This window comes from Carcharhinus amblyrhynchos, chromosome 1 (assembly GCF_965287045.1).
Source record: "Carcharhinus amblyrhynchos chromosome 1, sCarAmb.v2.hapA, whole genome shotgun sequence".
In the NCBI taxonomy this organism is placed as follows: Eukaryota; Metazoa; Chordata; class Chondrichthyes; order Carcharhiniformes; family Carcharhinidae; genus Carcharhinus; species Carcharhinus amblyrhynchos.
The window spans coordinates 73562032-73579662 of NC_137324.1; the positions used below are offsets into that span (position 1 = coordinate 73562032).

The following is a 17631-nucleotide window of genomic DNA, read 5'->3' on the forward strand; positions in this document are numbered from 1 at the left end:
AATATGGCACCAATGTATACATCAAGGTCCCATAAACAACAATATGATAAATAACCAGTTAATTATTTTTTTGGATGGTGTAGGTGTACATCAAGGGGTAAATATTGACCAGGACAACAGAAGAGCTCTCCTGACCTTAAGAATGGGACTTCTAACATTCAACTGAACACCCAAGTAGGAACTCAATTTAACATCACATCTGGATGGGGTAACAGCCATAAGGAGAGCTTGTAACAAAGGTATTGTAATAATGATGGACAATTTTAAGCTTCAGATGGACTGCACAAATCAAACTGGCAAAAGTAGTCTGCAGGAATAGCACATTAAATGCATTCGAAGCAGTTACCTAGAACAATACATCACAGAATCAAACAGGGTCTATTTTAGATTGCATCTTGTTTAAAAACATATTATTTAGTAAGAGATCTTCTGTGGAAAACTGACCATAAAAGTGAACAACTTGGAGAAAGGTGTATATTAAACGCAAAAAGTATTAAACTTAAATAAAAGGCAGTTTCATAGGCAAAAGGAACACTTCGACTAAATAGATCAGGAAATTAGATCAAAAAGTTGATAGTAGATAAGTAATGGCAAATATTTAAAGAAATATTGCACAAATCTCAAATATATACCGAATTCACAAATAAAAGTCCAGGGAAAAAGTGATCCTTCCACAGCCAACTAAAGAGGTGGAGGATAATATTAGATTTAAAAAACTGGCCACAATATTGTCATGTAAAGTAATAAACCTGAAGATTGTGAGTTTTAAAAACTAGTAAAGGACAATCTACTCAAGCAGCGCAATGGCATAGTGGTTACCACTGCTGCCTTACAGTGCCAGAGACTTAGGTTCAACTCTATCCTTTTGTGACAGTGTGCAGTTTGCACATTCCCCTCCTTTCTCCAAGATTTTCCTCTGGGTGCTCCAGTTTCCTCCCAGTGCTTTGGTTTCCTTCCCCAGTCCTAAGATGTGCAGGTTAGGTAGATTGACCATGGTAAATTGCTCCATAGTATCCCAAGATGTATAGGTTAGATGAATCAGCCACAGTAAATGTGTGGGTTATGGGGATTGGGCAGGAGAAGGGGCTTGGATAAGATACTCGATCCATGGGTCGTTAAGGTGTGAAGCTGTATGAATGAAGTAGTGGCACGATGGGAAAATTGGTCAAGTATTTGGTACAAAATAAGGAAAACCGACTCTGCATAACCTAAGACATAAGACCGGAGGTGGTCGATTCTGCATGGCCTAGGGCTGTATGAGGACGACAAGATAAGGTCAGGGATGAAGGAGTCACTGATCTTCTTCTGTTCTATCAAAGGACAAGATAAAGGTATGAATGATGAGAAAGTGTTTTAGGAGGTCAGTAGGTTGTACCATTATTTATGACATTGCTTATGATGCCTCTATTTGATCAAATTCCTGAATAAGCTCTGGTCGTGCAAACCGATAATGATTATGTATAAATACCGAACTGATTCTTTATGTAAGCGTGGACTTGAGGAAGAATTAGCAAGTCTTAACGACGGCTCTCTGAGCGCAAGTTTTTGCCAACACTGCATGCAGTCTTTCAGAAATAAAGACAAGTTATTTTGTTGGAACGAACTTCGTTGAGTCTTTCTACCACAGTCAAGAATCAGGAAAATTTCCACTTCAACAAAGGTCTCAATGAGCCTAACAGTCTATTCTGTGACTCCTGCTCCTATTGCTTATATTCTTACTGCCAAAAATTTGGTAAGTAGTTAAAAAGAGTGTAAGTTAGCAACAGATAAAAACAAGTTCTAAGAGCCTCTTCAACTAAGCAAGAGTAATGAAGGTAAACGTGGTCATCTTAGTAGCAGAGGCAGGGAAGAATGAATTTAGAATAAAAAACTGCAGACATTACGCAAACATTCTTGTCGTCTTCTTCACAGTAGAAGACACCAAAGTCAAACCAGAAATAACAGGGAACAAACATCATAATAAGAATGAGGAACTTAGAAGTATTTAATATTAGAAAAGTACCAGAGAAATTAACGGGACTAAAAGCCAACAAACCCCTGGATCTAATGGTCTATCACCTGGAATTCTGGAAGAAGTGGTTCCAAAGCTAGTGGATTTATTGATTGTGATCTTTTAAGATTCTGGAATGGTTTCAGTGCTTTTGAAAGAAGTAAATGTAATACTGCTATTCAAGGCATGAGGGAAAGCTGGAGAAAAAGCAGTGAAATTCGATTAGCCTTATATCAGCCTGGAATTGGCAACAGGGCATTTTGAAAATTATAATACCAGATAGTGTCAACCTGGATTTGCAAATGGGAGATCATATTTGACTAAACCAATAGAGACTTTTTTGAGAATGTAGCTATCAAGTGGATAATGTGGAACCAGTGGTTTCAGTGCTAGTATAAGTTATCAGTTTACAAAGTTGGGGGTAATAAATTAGCCGAGAGAGAAAATTAGCTAAAGGGTAGAAAACAGTAGAAATACAAAAGTAATTTTCTGCAAATACTGGAAATCTGAAATAAAAACAAAGTGTTAGAAACATTTCAGATCAGGCAGCAATTGTGGAGAGAAAATCAGAATTAAAGTTTCAGGTTGATGATCTTTCATCAGAAATGTAATAGGTTTTAAATATGTGAAGTGGTGGAGGGTGGAAAAACAACAAAAGAGAAGATCTACGATAGTGATGAAGATGGTAGGATTAAATACTTGGTTGTGCAGTCCCAAAGGGAGTAATGATAGGACAAATAGAAAAAGATGTATCTAGGGGAAGTGTGAATGGTAGAATAGTGAACAGCTGTCGTTTGCTGAGACACTGTTTCCCCCAGTTTGAGAGTCTTAGTAGGCATGGCTCCAGGATAAGGGACAGTAATTTCAAACAGAAATGGAGTAATTTCTTCACTCATTTAGAATTATGAATGGAATTCTCTAGGTCTGTGAATGATAAATCATTGATTATATTCAAGGGTAAACTGAAGTTGATTGATTCCAGACAGGGATTACACAATATAGGAGTATATTTAAGACAGAGGTAGATAGGGGCTCAAAGGTTATGGGAAAAAGGCAGGAGAACGAGGTTGAGAAACTTAACAGTCAAGATTGAATGGTGAAGCAGAATTGATGGGCCAAATGGCCTAACTTTGCATCCATGACTTATAGAATATGGAATTAACGTCAATAATATCAGGGTTGATCTTGGAATAGCAAAACAATTTTTGAGCAGCATATGACTTACTTCAACTCCTATTCCCCATGTTTATATCTGTAAAAATGCCATCTATGACAATGTAACACTCCCTCAATACCACAGCGAAGCTTTATGCTAGATTATGTACTCAAGTCGTGGAAAGACTTGAAACTAAAATCTTCTAATTCACATATAAGCTTGTTACTGCTGAGTCAAAGTAAAGCATACATGATAATCATACTTACTATGGAAAGGATGCTGAGCTTGAAGTTAACACTGGAGGGTTCTTCCAAAATTCTTCAAGAATTGTCTGAATGATTTTTCCAAGGTCCGAATGCATTGCAAACTTCAATATTAGATTAAAAGATAAAGTTTTATTTAAGATAAGAAATTGGGACCTGGTAGAAGAAATTAAAATACACAACAGACGGAGATCAAGTAATAGCAACCATAAACTAATTTCCTTCACAATCACTAAAAACAAAAAGGAATGCAAAATAAAGATGCTGATCTAGAAATTAAAATAATTTCAACAGAATCAAAAGAACCTCCTCCAGATTCGTTCACTGGAAAATAGCAGGTCAAACAACAGGCCAGCACTGGGAGATCTTTAATGAGTTGGATGAAGTATAGCTAAAATACATTCTGACTTGCAGTAAAAGTGCTACATTAAAAGTAGGGCTTCCACAGATAAATAAACTATTTTATTTACTCATAAATATCAGGAATTGCAGAAAGATATTTATTATTTTCAAATTGCAAATCTTTCCTTGCATCACTCCTTTATTTTCCAATTATGTTGCCTGCAATTTGGACATATAATGACAATTTATTTTCTATTATATTGATTCCATGGTGATTTTTCACATGGTTCAATACTCATTAGTTTCGTACTCACCAGGCCATTGTGCCATGACTGCACAATGCTCATGGAATCATACAATCTCCAGTGCAGGAGGCCACCATCAGGTCCATCAAGTCTGAACGGACAACAATCCCACCCAGGTCTCGTCCCTGTAACCCTACATATTTTCCCTAATTCCCATGACACTAAAGGCAACTTATCATGGCCAATCAACCTAACTCACACATCTTTAGACTGTGGGGGGGAAACCAGAGCACCCAGAGGAAGCCCACATAGATAATGGAGAGTGTGTGCAAACTCCACACAATCACCTGAGGCCGGAATTGAGCCCAGGTCCCTGGCACTGTGAGGCAGCAGTGCTAACCACTGTGTCACCCAATATAATGTTCAGCACCATTGGTGACTCCTCACACATTGAAGCAGTCCTTATCCAAATACAGCATGACCTGTACAATGTCCAGGCTTGGGCTAACAAGTGGCAAGTAATATTCGCACCACACAAGTGCCAGACATCGACCATCTCCAAAAAGAAAAGATTAACCATTGCCTTTGACATTCCATGGCACTACCATAGTTGAATTCCTCAACTTCCTGAGGATTACCATTAACCAGAAACAGAACTGGAATAGCCGTATAAATACTGTGGCTACAAGAGCAGATCAAAACCTAGGAACACTGTGGCGAGTAACTCATCTCCTAACTCCACAAAACCTGTTAACTATTTATAAGGCACAAGTCAGGAATACTCTCCACTTGTCTGGATGAGTGCAGCTCTGAATGGGATGGATAGGATAGAGGTGGAAAGACTCTTCCTGCTCAGAAAGGACAGTAGGACTAGGGGGCACAGCCTCAAGATAAAGGGGGGGGGGCGGCGGTTTAGAACGGAGTTGAGGAAGAACTTCTTCACTCAAAGGGTGGTGAATCTCTGGAATTCTCTGCCCGTTGAAGTGGTGGAGGCTACCTCGCTAAATATTTTTAAGACGCGGGTTGATGGGTTTTTGATAAGAGAGGGGATTAAGGGTTACGGGGAGAGGGCGGGAATGTGGAACTGAGCCACGACAGATCAGCCATGATCTTATTGAATGGCGGGGCAGGCTCGAAGAGCCAGATGGCCTACTCCTGCTCCTATTTCTTATGTTCTTAAGTACCATCCGGTACAAAGCACCCTGCTTGATTGTTACCACTTCTGCAAACATTCTATCTCTCCACCACTGACGAACAGTGGCAGAAGTGTGTACCATCTAAAAGATGCACTGAAGGAACTCACCAAGGTTTCTTATGTAGCAGCAGCCAAACCCATGATCACTACCATCTAGAAGGATAGGGGAGCAGATCCTGGGAACACCATCGCCTGGAAGTTCCTCTCCAAGTTGTTCATCATCCTAATTCGGAAATATATCTTTGTTCCTTCATTGTCACTTAGTCAAAATCCTGGCAGCCCCTCCCAAACAGCACGGTGGGTATACCTACACTGAAGGACTGCAATCTTTCAAGAGGTAGCTACCACCACCTTTCTAATGTAAATAGAGATAGGCAATAAAAGCTGGCCTGGCCACATTCCATAAATGACTTTCTTTTAAAGCACCACTCCATCCATCTCCCCACTACCTCTCCCACACCACTTCCTGCCCCCAACCAATGTGCAATTTGCATGCCATTTTGCACATGGTGGACTTTGTAAAGGGGCTGGAAAGACCCACAAAGTGAAACTTATGTTATTTTCAATACATTTTTCTATGAATGGTTAATGCTCTTTTTGTTATAAAACAGCACATCCTTCAGCCATGTTAATACTTATTTAAGCTATGATATGCTAGACTCAAGTCTTTTGAATCTAGAAATAGATAACTACAATGAAAGACAACACAATTACATACTTCATAAAATGAGTGAGTTAAAAAAGGAGAGATTGTCTTTACATACATTTGTAATCAATGGGCTTGTCACCACTGTCCCACTATGCTTGTCCACTAAATGGTGCCTCACTGGAGGGAAGACTGAGACCACAGGTTTTTCTTGTGGAAACTGAGGAGGAAGCAAGCTAGATGTGTAAAGGAAAGAAAAAAGTAGTAAATTTTGTATTCACTACTTACAGCAGCTACAAACAAAAACATGGGGCCAGTGTGTACATCACAAAACGTTAACTCAATAACAAATGACAGCATACAAGTGTAGACGAAAATATTAATTTCCATTATCATTCTACAAATTTTCAGAAGGCGTTTGACAAGGTACCTCACAAGAGGTTATTGCAGAAGGTCAGGGGACATGGAGTTGGGGGTAGGGTGTTAGCGTGGATAGAGGATTGGTTGTCAAATAGGAGGCAGAGAGTGGGGGTCAATGGGTGCTATTCGGATTGGCGGTTGGTGACTAGTGGGGTGCTCCAGGGGTCGGTGCTGGGGCCTCAGCTATTTACCATTTATATAGATGATCTGGAGGAGGGAACCGAGTGCAGGGTGTCGAAATTTGCTGATGACACCAAGATTGGGGGAAAGGCAAATTGTGCGGAGGGTGTGGAGAGTCTGCAGAAGGATCTAGATAGGCTGGGCGAATGGGCCAGGAAATGGCAAATGGAATTTAATGTTGGCAAGTGTGAGGTGGTCCACTTTGGTAGGAAGAATGGTAGGAAGGACTATTACTTACGTGGCGAAAAACTGCAGCAGGTGACGGTGCAGAGGGACCTCGGGGTCCTTGTGCATGAGTCGCAAAAACCCAGCTTGCAGGTGCAGCAGGTGGTCAGGAAGGCGAATGGGATGCTGGCCTTCATAGCAAGGGGGATTGAATATAAAAGTAGGGAGGTCTTGCTGCAGCTGTATAGGGCATTGGTGAGGCCGCAGCTGGAGTACTGCGTGCAGTTTTGGGCGCCGCACCTGCGCAAGGATATTTTGGCCCTGGAGGGAGTGCAGAGGAGGTTTACTAGGCTGATACCGGAGTTGAGGGGATTGAGCTATGAGGAGAGGCTGAATAAACTAGGCTTGTACTCGTTAGAGTTTAGAAGAATGAGGGGAGATCTCATTGAGACGTATAAGATGATGAATGGGATGGATAGGATAGAGGTGGAGAGACTCTTCCCGCTCAAAAAAGACAGTAGGACTAGGGGGCACAGCCTCAAGATAAAGGGGAGGCGGTTTAGAACGGAGTTGAGGAGGAACTTCTTCACTCAAAGGGTGGTGAATCTCTGGAATTCTCTGCCCGTTGAAGTGGTGGAGGCTGCCTCGCTAAATATTTTTAAGAAGCGGGTTGATGGGTTCTTGATAAGAGAGGGGATTAAGGGTTATGGGGAGAGGGCGGGAAAGTGGAACTGAGCCACAACAGATCAGCCATGATCTTATTGAATGGCGGGGCAGGCTCGAAGGGCTAGATGGCCTACTCCTGCTCCTATTTCTTATGTTCTTATGTTCTTAAACATTTTATCTCCAACCACACCTCATATTTACTTGGTCTTTTATATGGCAAGTCCAATTGAGTCAAAGTGAGTTTCTAACAAGCTAAATATCAAGAACTACAATTCCCTTCTGCAATACAAAATAGCTTTCAGTTGCTTCACTTCTTTAAAATGGACCATTTTAAAAGAATGAAAGAACTACCAATGTGGATGTAAACTAAAAACTCTGGTCAGTGTTTTGGGCAGGAACCTTCTTCACAACAAAACTATGAAAAATAGGCTAGGATAAATCAGGACAAAGATGGGAAAGGAAAAATAAAAACAGATAATCTAATTAGAGATAGAGATAGGCTGTGAATCCTATATCTACGGATTTCTTGTTTTTTTTTTAAATTGGTTAATTTATTCCTGCTCAGGAATGCTCATCATTAGGAAGCTGTTTCCCCCCTTCAGAAAAACAATGGTCATATTTTGCATTCCGCTGCTATCCATTTTTATAGCTTTCCCTTATTATTTGCAAGTACAACAACAAAAATAATGAACAGTACAGCACAAGAACAGGCCCTTCAGCCTGTGCCAACGCATGATATCTTTCTAAAATAAAAAACCTTTTGCCTCAACGTGGTCAGTATCCCACTATTCCTTGCCTATTCATGTATCTGTCAAAATGCATCTTAAATGCTACTATTATATCCTCTGGCAGTGCATTTCATCCACTTACCACCCTCTATGTAAAAAATTTACCTGTCACATCTCCTTTAAACCTTCCCCCTTTTACCTTAAACCTACGTCCCTCAGTAATTGACATTTCTACTTTGGGAAAAGGATTCTGACTAGCCATTCGATCTGTGCCTCTCAATTTTGTAAAGTTCTATCAGATTGCCTCTCAGCCTCCAGTGTTCAGGTGAAAACAAACCAAGTTTGTCCAATCTCTCCTCATAGCTAATCCCCTCCAAGCCATGCAACATCCTGGGCAAACCTTCTCTGTACCCTCTTCAAAGCTTCCATATTCTTCTGGTAACCAGAACTGTGTACAATATTTTAAAATGTGGCCAAACCAAAAGTTCTATACAGCAGCAGCATGACTTACATGTTTTAAAACTCTATGCCCCAACTGGTGAAGGCAAGCATGCCATATACCTTCTTGACCCCCTTATCCACTTACATTGCCACATTCTGGGAACTGTGGACCTGGATCCCACTGTATACTAACGCTTCTAAGAGTTCTGCCATTTACCATATACTTTGCTCCTGCAATAGACTTTCCAAAATGGATCATCTCGCATTTGTCTGGATTAAATTTCATCTGCCATTTCTCCGGTCAAGTCTCCAGCCTATCCTGCTGCATCCTCTGGCAATCCTCCTCACTATCCACATCTCCCCCAATCATTGTGTCATCTGCAAACTTACTAATCAGACCACCTACATTCTCCTCCAAATCATTTACGTACATTACAAACAACAGAGGTCCCAGCTCACTGTGGAACATCACAGATCTCCAGTCAGAAAAACATCCTTTCACTGTTACTTTGTCTTCAATAACCAAGCCAGTTCTGTTCCACCTTACCAGATGGAAAGGTGGTAGGACTGGAGGGTCTCAATGACATTACTGTTACTAGAGAGGCGGTGCTCGACAGACTGGAGGGGCTGATTGTGGATAAGTCCCCAGGACCGGATGGAATGCATCCGAGGGTTCTGAAAGAAATGGAGGAGGTGATAGTGGATGCCTTGGTGGTTATTTTCCAGATGTCACTGGATTCCAGGGAAGTGCCGGAAGATTGGAAAGCGGCTAATGTTACGTCGTTGTTTAAGAAGGGTACCAGGCAAAAGGCGGGGAATTATAGGCCTGTTAGTTTAACATCTGTTGTAGGTAAAATGTTAGAATCCGTCATCAAGGAGGAAATAGCGAGGCATCTTGAGGGGAATTGCTTGATAGAGCAGACGCAGCACAGTTTCGTTAAGGGGAAGTCGTGTCTGACAAATTTACTGGAGTTCTATGAAGATGTGTCTAGGGCAGTGGATAGAGGAGAGCCGGTGGATGTGGTCTTTCTTGATTTTCAGAAGGCGTTTGACAAAGTACCTCACAAGAGGTTATTGCAGAAGGTCAGGGGACATGGAGTTGGGGGTAGGGTGTTAGCGTGGATAGAGGACTGGTTGTCAAATAGGAGGCAGAGAGTGGGGGTCAATGGGTGCTATTCGGATTGGCGGTTGGTGACTAGTGGAGTGCCTCAGGGGTCGGTGCTGGGGCCTCAGCTATTTACCATTTATATAGATGATCTGGAGGAGGGAACCGAGTGCAGGGTGTCGAAATTTGCTGATGACACCAAGATTGGTGGAACGGCAAATTGCGCGGAGGGTGTGGAGAGTCTGCAGAAGGATCTAGATAGGCTGGGCAAATGGGCCAGGAACTGGCAAATGGAATTTAATGTTGGCAAGTGCGAGGTGGTCCACTTTGGTAGGAATAATGGTAGGAAAGATTATTACTTACGTGGAGAAAAACTGTAGCAGGCGACGGTGCAGAGGGACCTCGGGGTCCTTGTGCATGAGTCGCAAAAACCCAGCTTGCAGGTACAGCAGGTGGTCAGGAAGGCAAATGGGATGCTGGCCTTCATAGCGAGAGGGATTGAATATAAAAGTAGGGAGATCTTGCTGCAACTGTACAGGGCACTGGTGAGGCTGCAGCTGGAGTACTGTGTGCAGTTTTGGTCACCGCACTTACGCAAGGATATTTTGGCCTTGGGGGGAGTGCAGAGGAGGTTTACTAGGCTGATGCCGGAGTTGAGGGGGTTGAGCTATGAGGAGAGGCTGAATAAACTAGGCTTGTACTCGTTAGAGTTTAGAAGAATGAGGGGAGATCTCATTGAGACGTATAAGATGATGAATGGGATGGATAGGATAGAGGTGGAGAGACTCTTCCTGCTCAGAAAGGACAGTAGGACTAGGGGGCACAGCCTCAAGATAAAGGGGGGGCGGTTTAGAAGGAAGAACTTCTTCACTCAAAGGGTGGTGAATCTCTGGAATTCTCTGCCCGTTGAAGTGGTGGAGGCTACCTCGCTAAATATTTTTAAGACGCGGGTTGATGGGTTTTTGATAAGAGAGGGGATTAAGGGTTATGGGGAGAGGGCGGGAATGTGGAACTGAGCCACGACAGATCAGCCATGATCTTATTGAATGGCGGGGCAAGCTCGAAGGGCTAGATGGCCTACTCCTGCTCCTAGTTGTTATGTTCTTATGTTGTTATGTTGTTATGTTCTTATGTTCTTATGTTCTTATGTTGTTATGTTCTTATGTTCTTATGTTCTTATGTTGTTATGTTCTTATGTTGTTATGTTCTTATGTTGTTATGTTCTTATGTTGTTATGTTCTTATGTTGTTATGTTCTTATGTTGTTATGTTCTTATGTTGTTATGTTCTTATGTTGTTATGTTCTTATGTTGTTATGTTCTTATGTTGTTATGTTCTTATGTTGTTATGTTGTTATGTTGTTATGTTGTTATGTTCTTATGTTGTTATGTTCTTATGTTGTTATGTTCTTATGTTGTTATGTTCTTATGTTGTTATGTTGTTATGTTGTTATGTTGTTATGTTCTTATGTTGTTATGTTCTTATGTTGTTATGTTCTTATGTTGTTATGTTCTTATGTTGTTATGTTCTTATGTTGTTATGTTCTTATGTTGTTATGTTCTTATGTTGTTATGTTCTTATGTTGTTATGTTCTTATGTTGTTATGTTCTTATGTTGTTATGTTCTTATGTTGTTATGTTCTTATGTTGTTATGTTCTTATGTTGTTATGTTGTTATGTTGTTATGTTGTTATGTTCTTATGTTGTTATGTTCTTATGTTGTTATGTTCTTATGTTGTTATGTTCTTATGTTGTTATGTTGTTATGTTCTTATGTTCTTATGTTGTTATGTTCTTATGTTGTTATGTTCTTATGTTGTTATGTTCTTATGTTGTTATGTTCTTATGTTGTTATGTTCTTATGTTGTTATGTTGTTATGTTGTTATGTTGTTATGTTCTTATGTTGTTATGTTCTTATGTTGTTATGTTCTTATGTTGTTATGTTCTTATGTTGTTATGTTCTTATGTTGTTATGTTCTTATGTTGTTATGTTCTTATGTTGTTATGTTCTTATGTTGTTATGTTCTTATGTTGTTATGTTCTTATGTTGTTATGTTCTTATGTTGTTATGTTCTTATGTTGTTATGTTCTTATGTTGTTATGTTCTTATGTTGTTATGTTCTTATGTTGTTATCATTTTTTCCATAATCCGTCCACATATATTTTCCCCTATCTTCCACTGGTTGTTAGAAGGCCCCAAAGTAATTGCACCCTTCTCATTCCTGAGCTCTACCCAAATCGTCTTTGGATGGGCCCTCCAAGGTGCCATCCCTCAGTACAGCTATGATATTCTCCCTAATCAGTAATGCAATGAACGAATAGTCACAGAAACTCACTTTTTTACCAAATACATGTTTCAGGACTGATAGATCCATTGTTCTAACTTCAAGGCCTGATAGCTTAGTTAGCTTTCAATTTCTCCCCCTCACATTTTGCCTTCAGTGGGTGCTTCATTGTCACAGCTACTTTCTTAATGGATATGCTTATTGCTTGACAGATGATCCTTTTGTACAAAGTTGCAAGACATCACCTATTTGTCCTTTCCCCTCTCCTTTTTTTTCTCTGACTTGAACAACATGCTCGTGAAAATAGTGTGAAAAAAAATTGTTCAAATTTACTTATATAAAATAGATATCTCAAAATGTGAGCTTTGCTACTTACATGTTTAGATTGATTGTTTTATTGTTCACTGTGAAAGGCAATCTGTATTCCACATCCTTCTGTATTTCCACTATGCTATACAAAATAAACAATTGTAATTGTTAAGAATAAGATTGTTATAACGTACAATTATACTTGTATTGTTATATTATATTTAATTATATTGACATTAAAACTTGACCAAAAACCACAACACCATTTAACATTGAAACAAGTTAATATCTTTATGAAAGTATGCAAATGTTTGCCTGTAATTATGTACTTTGAGTTTCTGAATCCTCATTTCCTACTCCAATGCATATATTCACATGCACTCATACATATAGTGTATGAGTGCAATTATATTTAATTGGGGGCAATTATATTTAACACTTATTTTAGTCTGTAAATCAGTTGAATTGAATGTTATATCAATCAGCCAAGCATGTCTTTGCTGTTCCTGTCAAACTAGCATAATCTCATTCACCCAATTGTTTCAGAATATTTTAACATTCTTTTTTCCATAGTAGCTATGTCCTTCTGTCAATTAAATTTATAAAGCCTATTTTAATAATGATTTGAGGCAGAGATTGCCATAATTCTACCACCTACCATTTAATGATTTGTTTTTCTAACTGCGCTTTATGTGACTATCATTTCTTACACTTAATACTCGTCTGCAGATAGAGAGAAAAAAGATCACTGTCTCCCTTAGTATCAACATTGATACCTTTTAAAATCTTTATTTAGTTACTCCTTAATCCCCTCAGTAGTTATGGAGAAATGAAGAGGTCCTTAACTTTACAAATCTTGGTTCATCACTAACTCCAGTAACATATTAGTGAATTCATGCTGCATATTTTCCGTAATGGATGCCAAAACAGTAAATAATACTCCAACTCTGCTCAAACTTAACTTGTTTTTACATTCTATGACTTGAAATCAGTTTACCTCCTTTTATTTGAAAATTCATTTGGTTGCTACCTTTAGTAGCCATATTATCAGGTTCATAAAAGGGGAAAAAAGATAAATTAAATGAGGGAGAAGAAACAGAAGGATATTTTGAAAGAGTGAGATGGTTGGCTGGACAGCTGGCTAGCAATACATTGCAGCAGTTGGGAATGAGCAATAAGAATGCTGGCCTAGCCAGTAACATGCACATCCCATGAAAGAGTTGAAAATATGTTGTCCATTATTTGACTAATTTGTTGGTGTTGAGCTGCCCAATGAATACTTAATATTCCATTATTTATTCATTTTTGCTGTTCCTTTAAAGCAATTTACCAGCAACTATTGTTGCATTGATTTATCGATTCATTGGTAATCTCAAGTTTTTCAATTTCATTAATTTACTGCTATTCGATACTGCATAAATTTAATTCACTGACACCCATAAACACTGGTGTATCCACTGCAAAATGTTCTGTGTAGGGTTTCTGAGGTCAGTTATCAAAAGAAATGAACACGTTTTGTTCCAAAGTAAATCTATAGTAACAATTTCCATTATTCAAAGCTGCCATGTCACCACATTCTAATCATAGGAGCCCAAGGCATAGAGGACAACCATTTGTTCCTTTGCAAAAGAGCTTTTCAACTAGATCATATTCTTCATATAAAACATTATTCCCCTAACAACTATGCTATTTTTCATTTTTCAATACATATCCAATTCTCTGTTGAATGTTACTATTAAACTTGCTGCCACAGGTCACTTGAGCAGTGCCTTCCAGATTACAGCAACTTGTTGCATAAAGAAAATCTCACCTTTCCCCTGACTCTTTTCCCAATTCTCCCAAATTTGCATCCTCTGATTGCCAATCCTTCTGCCAAGGAAAACAGTTTCCATTTACTGTATTAAAACCCATCATAATTTTGAACATTCAATGAAATCTCCCCTTAACCTATTACATTTCAGGAAAACAATGCATTTCTAGTCTTTTGACATAAGTGTAGTTGTTAATCTCTAGTGCTATTCTGGTAAATTCTCCTCTGCACTCTTCTCCAAGGGCTTCACAGCCTACCTAAAGTGTGGTGCTCAGAATTTAACAATACTCGAGCTGACTTTTGATTTTGAAAGGGCTAGCATAACTTAATTACTTTTGTATTCAATGTTTCTATTCATAAAGCCTAGGATTACATGCACTATTAAAACAGCCTTCCAATTTGTGTTGTTGCCTTGTATATGGTAGATCACTCTGTTCCTGCACCACAATAAAATTGGGGTATTTAGTTTTTAATGCCTCTCCTCCTTCTTCCTTCCAAACTGCATCTCATTTCTGCATTAAGTAGAATCTGCAATATGACAGTCCATCTTGAAATTTGCTACCACCCCATTAAATACATTTCCATACAGGCTCCAAAGTATGCCACTAGATTGATTTAATATTTTTTACTTACAAGTCCGCAAGACAGGATTAAAGTACGAGCTCTGCCTTGCCCAAGTAAAGAGGAAGAAAGCTGGCAAAACTTGGGGCGACTGACTTTTAGCACTCTAAAGTAAACTGAGTAAATTTGAGAAAAAACATTCTAAATTTTCGTAACTGGCACATGAAAGAATCTCCAAAGATTGGACCTTGTATTCTACATTTGTTGTAAGTTCAAAGAGGAACAAATGATACATATTTTAAAGGGGAGATGTGAAAGAAGTGCAAATTTAGAATTAATCATTGTGAATGACTTTCAGCCAGGAACAAATGATGCCAATATCACATGACTAACAGGGATTTAAATAACAAAAATTATAACTAAAATATTTTTTAAAATGCTTATCACAAGATATTGATGTAGTCAAACATGTACAAAATGAAACTAGAGCCTAAAGCCATATTTCACATGACCGGAAATGGGTTAACTCCTGCCAGAGCAGCGACATCATGAACACAAGAGTGGTGTAACCTCTATGAACTTTTGAAAAAACAAGTAACATTTGAGGACGCTAACCACAAACACGATGAAATTACTCCTGTTCTCCCAATTACCATTAAGTGACATTGAATAAACTAACAGACATTTACAGTACAATATATGCAATCGCTTCTTTATGCCTAAACATTTGCCAAATAATTACTTTGCTTTCTCATAGCCATACAAATATTACCTCTGACAGAACTTCAGCGTACAAGACTGACCGTTGTACTGAGTATATGCTTTACGAATTCGTGTCGTTAAAGTTGTGTATTTTAATAAAGTCATAAATGGGCGAGTTTCTGAAATTAGCACCATCCGTTCTATCTAACGCATGGTGGGCTGGGGGGAATGTAGTTCTGCAGTGAAAACGTTAAGACTTGGCCTACAGATACTATAGGTTGGTTATTCGTGTTCACCTATGGACGCACATATACAATAAGCAGAGAGCCGGTGACTCAGGAGAACATTCCGGAAGGCTGATTGACCTCCTCAGAAACATTTCCCATGGAAGCTCTCCCGTGTATTGTGATCGGGGCCGCAGCCACCATGTTCACAGCGCCGAAAACCAACACAGACGGGGGTTTAGAGACCTGGGCACTGCAGTGCAGGGGTCAGGCCGGGCTCCTCACTCACCCACTGTGGGAGCTCTTCACCGACTCTATATGCCGCTGGCGATGCTGCTGTAAGCTGGTGAGAGGCGGCAAGTGTCCGGCGCCACTGCCGCCGCTTTTCGACAACGGGAAAATCCAGTTCATTTCTCAACGAGCGAACAAAACACGGCTCCGACTAATGAAATTACACAAGAGCCCAACTCCTCATCTCCTCACCAGGTATCAGCCGCCTCAGACTACGGCTGCGCACATCCCGCAACCACCCTCCGCACCACCGAGTTCGCACTCTGTGTAAAACGTCATCACAATCCGTGTAAAACGTCCCTCCTCTCAATTGAAACAAATCAAATTATAATTTTCCAGAGCCAGGATATAAATTTATGATTTATAACGTGGAAAGGATTACCTTCGTGGAAGAGAAATTTGTTTTGAGCTATGTTTTTTTAAAGTAACTCGACGGGGGACGAAAGTTCAAAGGTGAATGCGCACGGTCCGATGACGTCAGCGGGTTGCGCGGTGGCTGTAATGGAGGACGCGAGTGGGTTATTGAGGCAGTGAGGAGACGGGCTCGTATTTTAATAGTTAAACATTTCAGAGCCTGCTCCCGGCTGACGCAGGTAAAACTAACGCCCAAGAAAATGGCAACTCTTATCAATTTTAGTTTCGCCATTAATAGAGCTGTTGTTTTTCTTGTTGGGGGATGCTCGCTTCAATCTGAAAGCGACGGAATTCCCTCCACCACCCCCAACCCCCCAGTCCGTGTGTCTCAGTGATAACAAACAACTTCTCAAAACCATTGACTATCTTTAATCACATACTAGTCTAATGTGATCAAAATATGGCTGCATAACATGACTATAATATGTTGGGGATAGATTATAAAACAAAGTTAACTGTTGACTTGGCGAGACAGTGTAGGTGAGACATGTTTTAAAATAAACTACACGTCCCCGATATTTAACACGTTTAAACATTCCATTTTATCACCATCAAAATAATCCCCATCAGTTGGAACCAGTTTGGTGATGGTAAAGCGTTATATAAATTCAACCCCAATAGAAACTTCAAAAAAAACTGCTGGTGACTGAAAACATTAAGTATTTGTTTAATGTTTAAAACTTCCGAACCCAGTGTTGCAGTGGCCTTTGCAAGTATCAGTCATTGAAAGTAATATAATTATGTTGCGATTTTGTGTTGTGTAGTGTTATTGATTTTTGTTATGGTCACTTTTATTAAGTAGTTAGTTGCATGGAACTTGTGTTGAGACCTTGGTTTTTAAAGACCTGTCATGGTTTATGAACATACAACTGAATGTTTTGGCAATTAATTCAGTGAGATATGTCTTCATTACAGAAAGTTTTTAGTTTATCTGTGTTGACAGGCCAAAACAATTTTGGTAGCTTGGAAGATGTTCTGAAGAATTGCTTGTATAAACACATCTTCAAACTTTTTTTGTAGTTCTGATTATACTTTTGACACTTTATTCTATAATTCTGTCACTTCTTGCTCCCTAACCTAATGTTTACAAAGTTTCTGTGTGTTATGACTGGGTGTTTTGTAACATTGAGATGTTGAATCTAGGTTTAAATATGGTTAACTGACAGAAATATTAAGTTTCATTCTGAGATTGTACTTTTACTACTGGGCAGGTGACCTGCTGGAAAGCTTTGAGTGGCAATTTGGCAGAATTCCAAAACCTCTCTTAGCCCTGTGTGAAGTTGAAAGCCTCTCCTTAATCTATTTTCCCTATATTTTTTATTTGTTTTTGGGCAGTATACTTTTGACAAAGCCAGCATTTATTATTTGTCCCTACTTGCTATGACAAAGGTGCTGCTGGATTTACTTGAACTGCTGCAGTCTATGTGGTGCTTGCAATGTTGTTAGTTAGGGAGTACCAGGATTTTGGCCAAGTGATTGATTTGGCCTGAGTCAG

General features: G+C 39.5%; 2 protein-coding genes across 3 annotated transcripts in view; one reads left to right on the forward strand and one right to left on the reverse strand.

The window, feature by feature from the left end:
* The window catches only part of vps37a (VPS37A subunit of ESCRT-I), a 42137-nt gene extending 26181 nt beyond the window's left edge, over nt 1-15956 (reverse strand). Inside the window, exons 1-4 of the mRNA XM_080187031.1 lie at nt 15721-15956; nt 12202-12276; nt 5956-6073; nt 3413-3513 (exon numbers count right to left, since the gene is read on the reverse strand). Of these exons, the coding sequence (XP_080043157.1) occupies nt 3413-3513; nt 5956-6073; nt 12202-12276; nt 15721-15842 (416 nt within the window). The 5' untranslated portion in view covers nt 15843-15956. The remainder of the gene's footprint in view (nt 1-3412; nt 3514-5955; nt 6074-12201; nt 12277-15720) is intronic.
* A 252-nt stretch (nt 15957-16208) lies between these two features.
* cnot7 (CCR4-NOT transcription complex, subunit 7) overlaps nt 16209-17631 on the forward strand; it is a 36722-nt gene continuing 35299 nt past the window's right edge. For both annotated transcript variants that reach the window (XM_080187045.1, XM_080187054.1), the window contains exon 1: nt 16209-16315. The gene's annotated coding sequence lies outside the window, so the exon portion shown is untranslated. The remainder of the gene's footprint in view (nt 16316-17631) is intronic.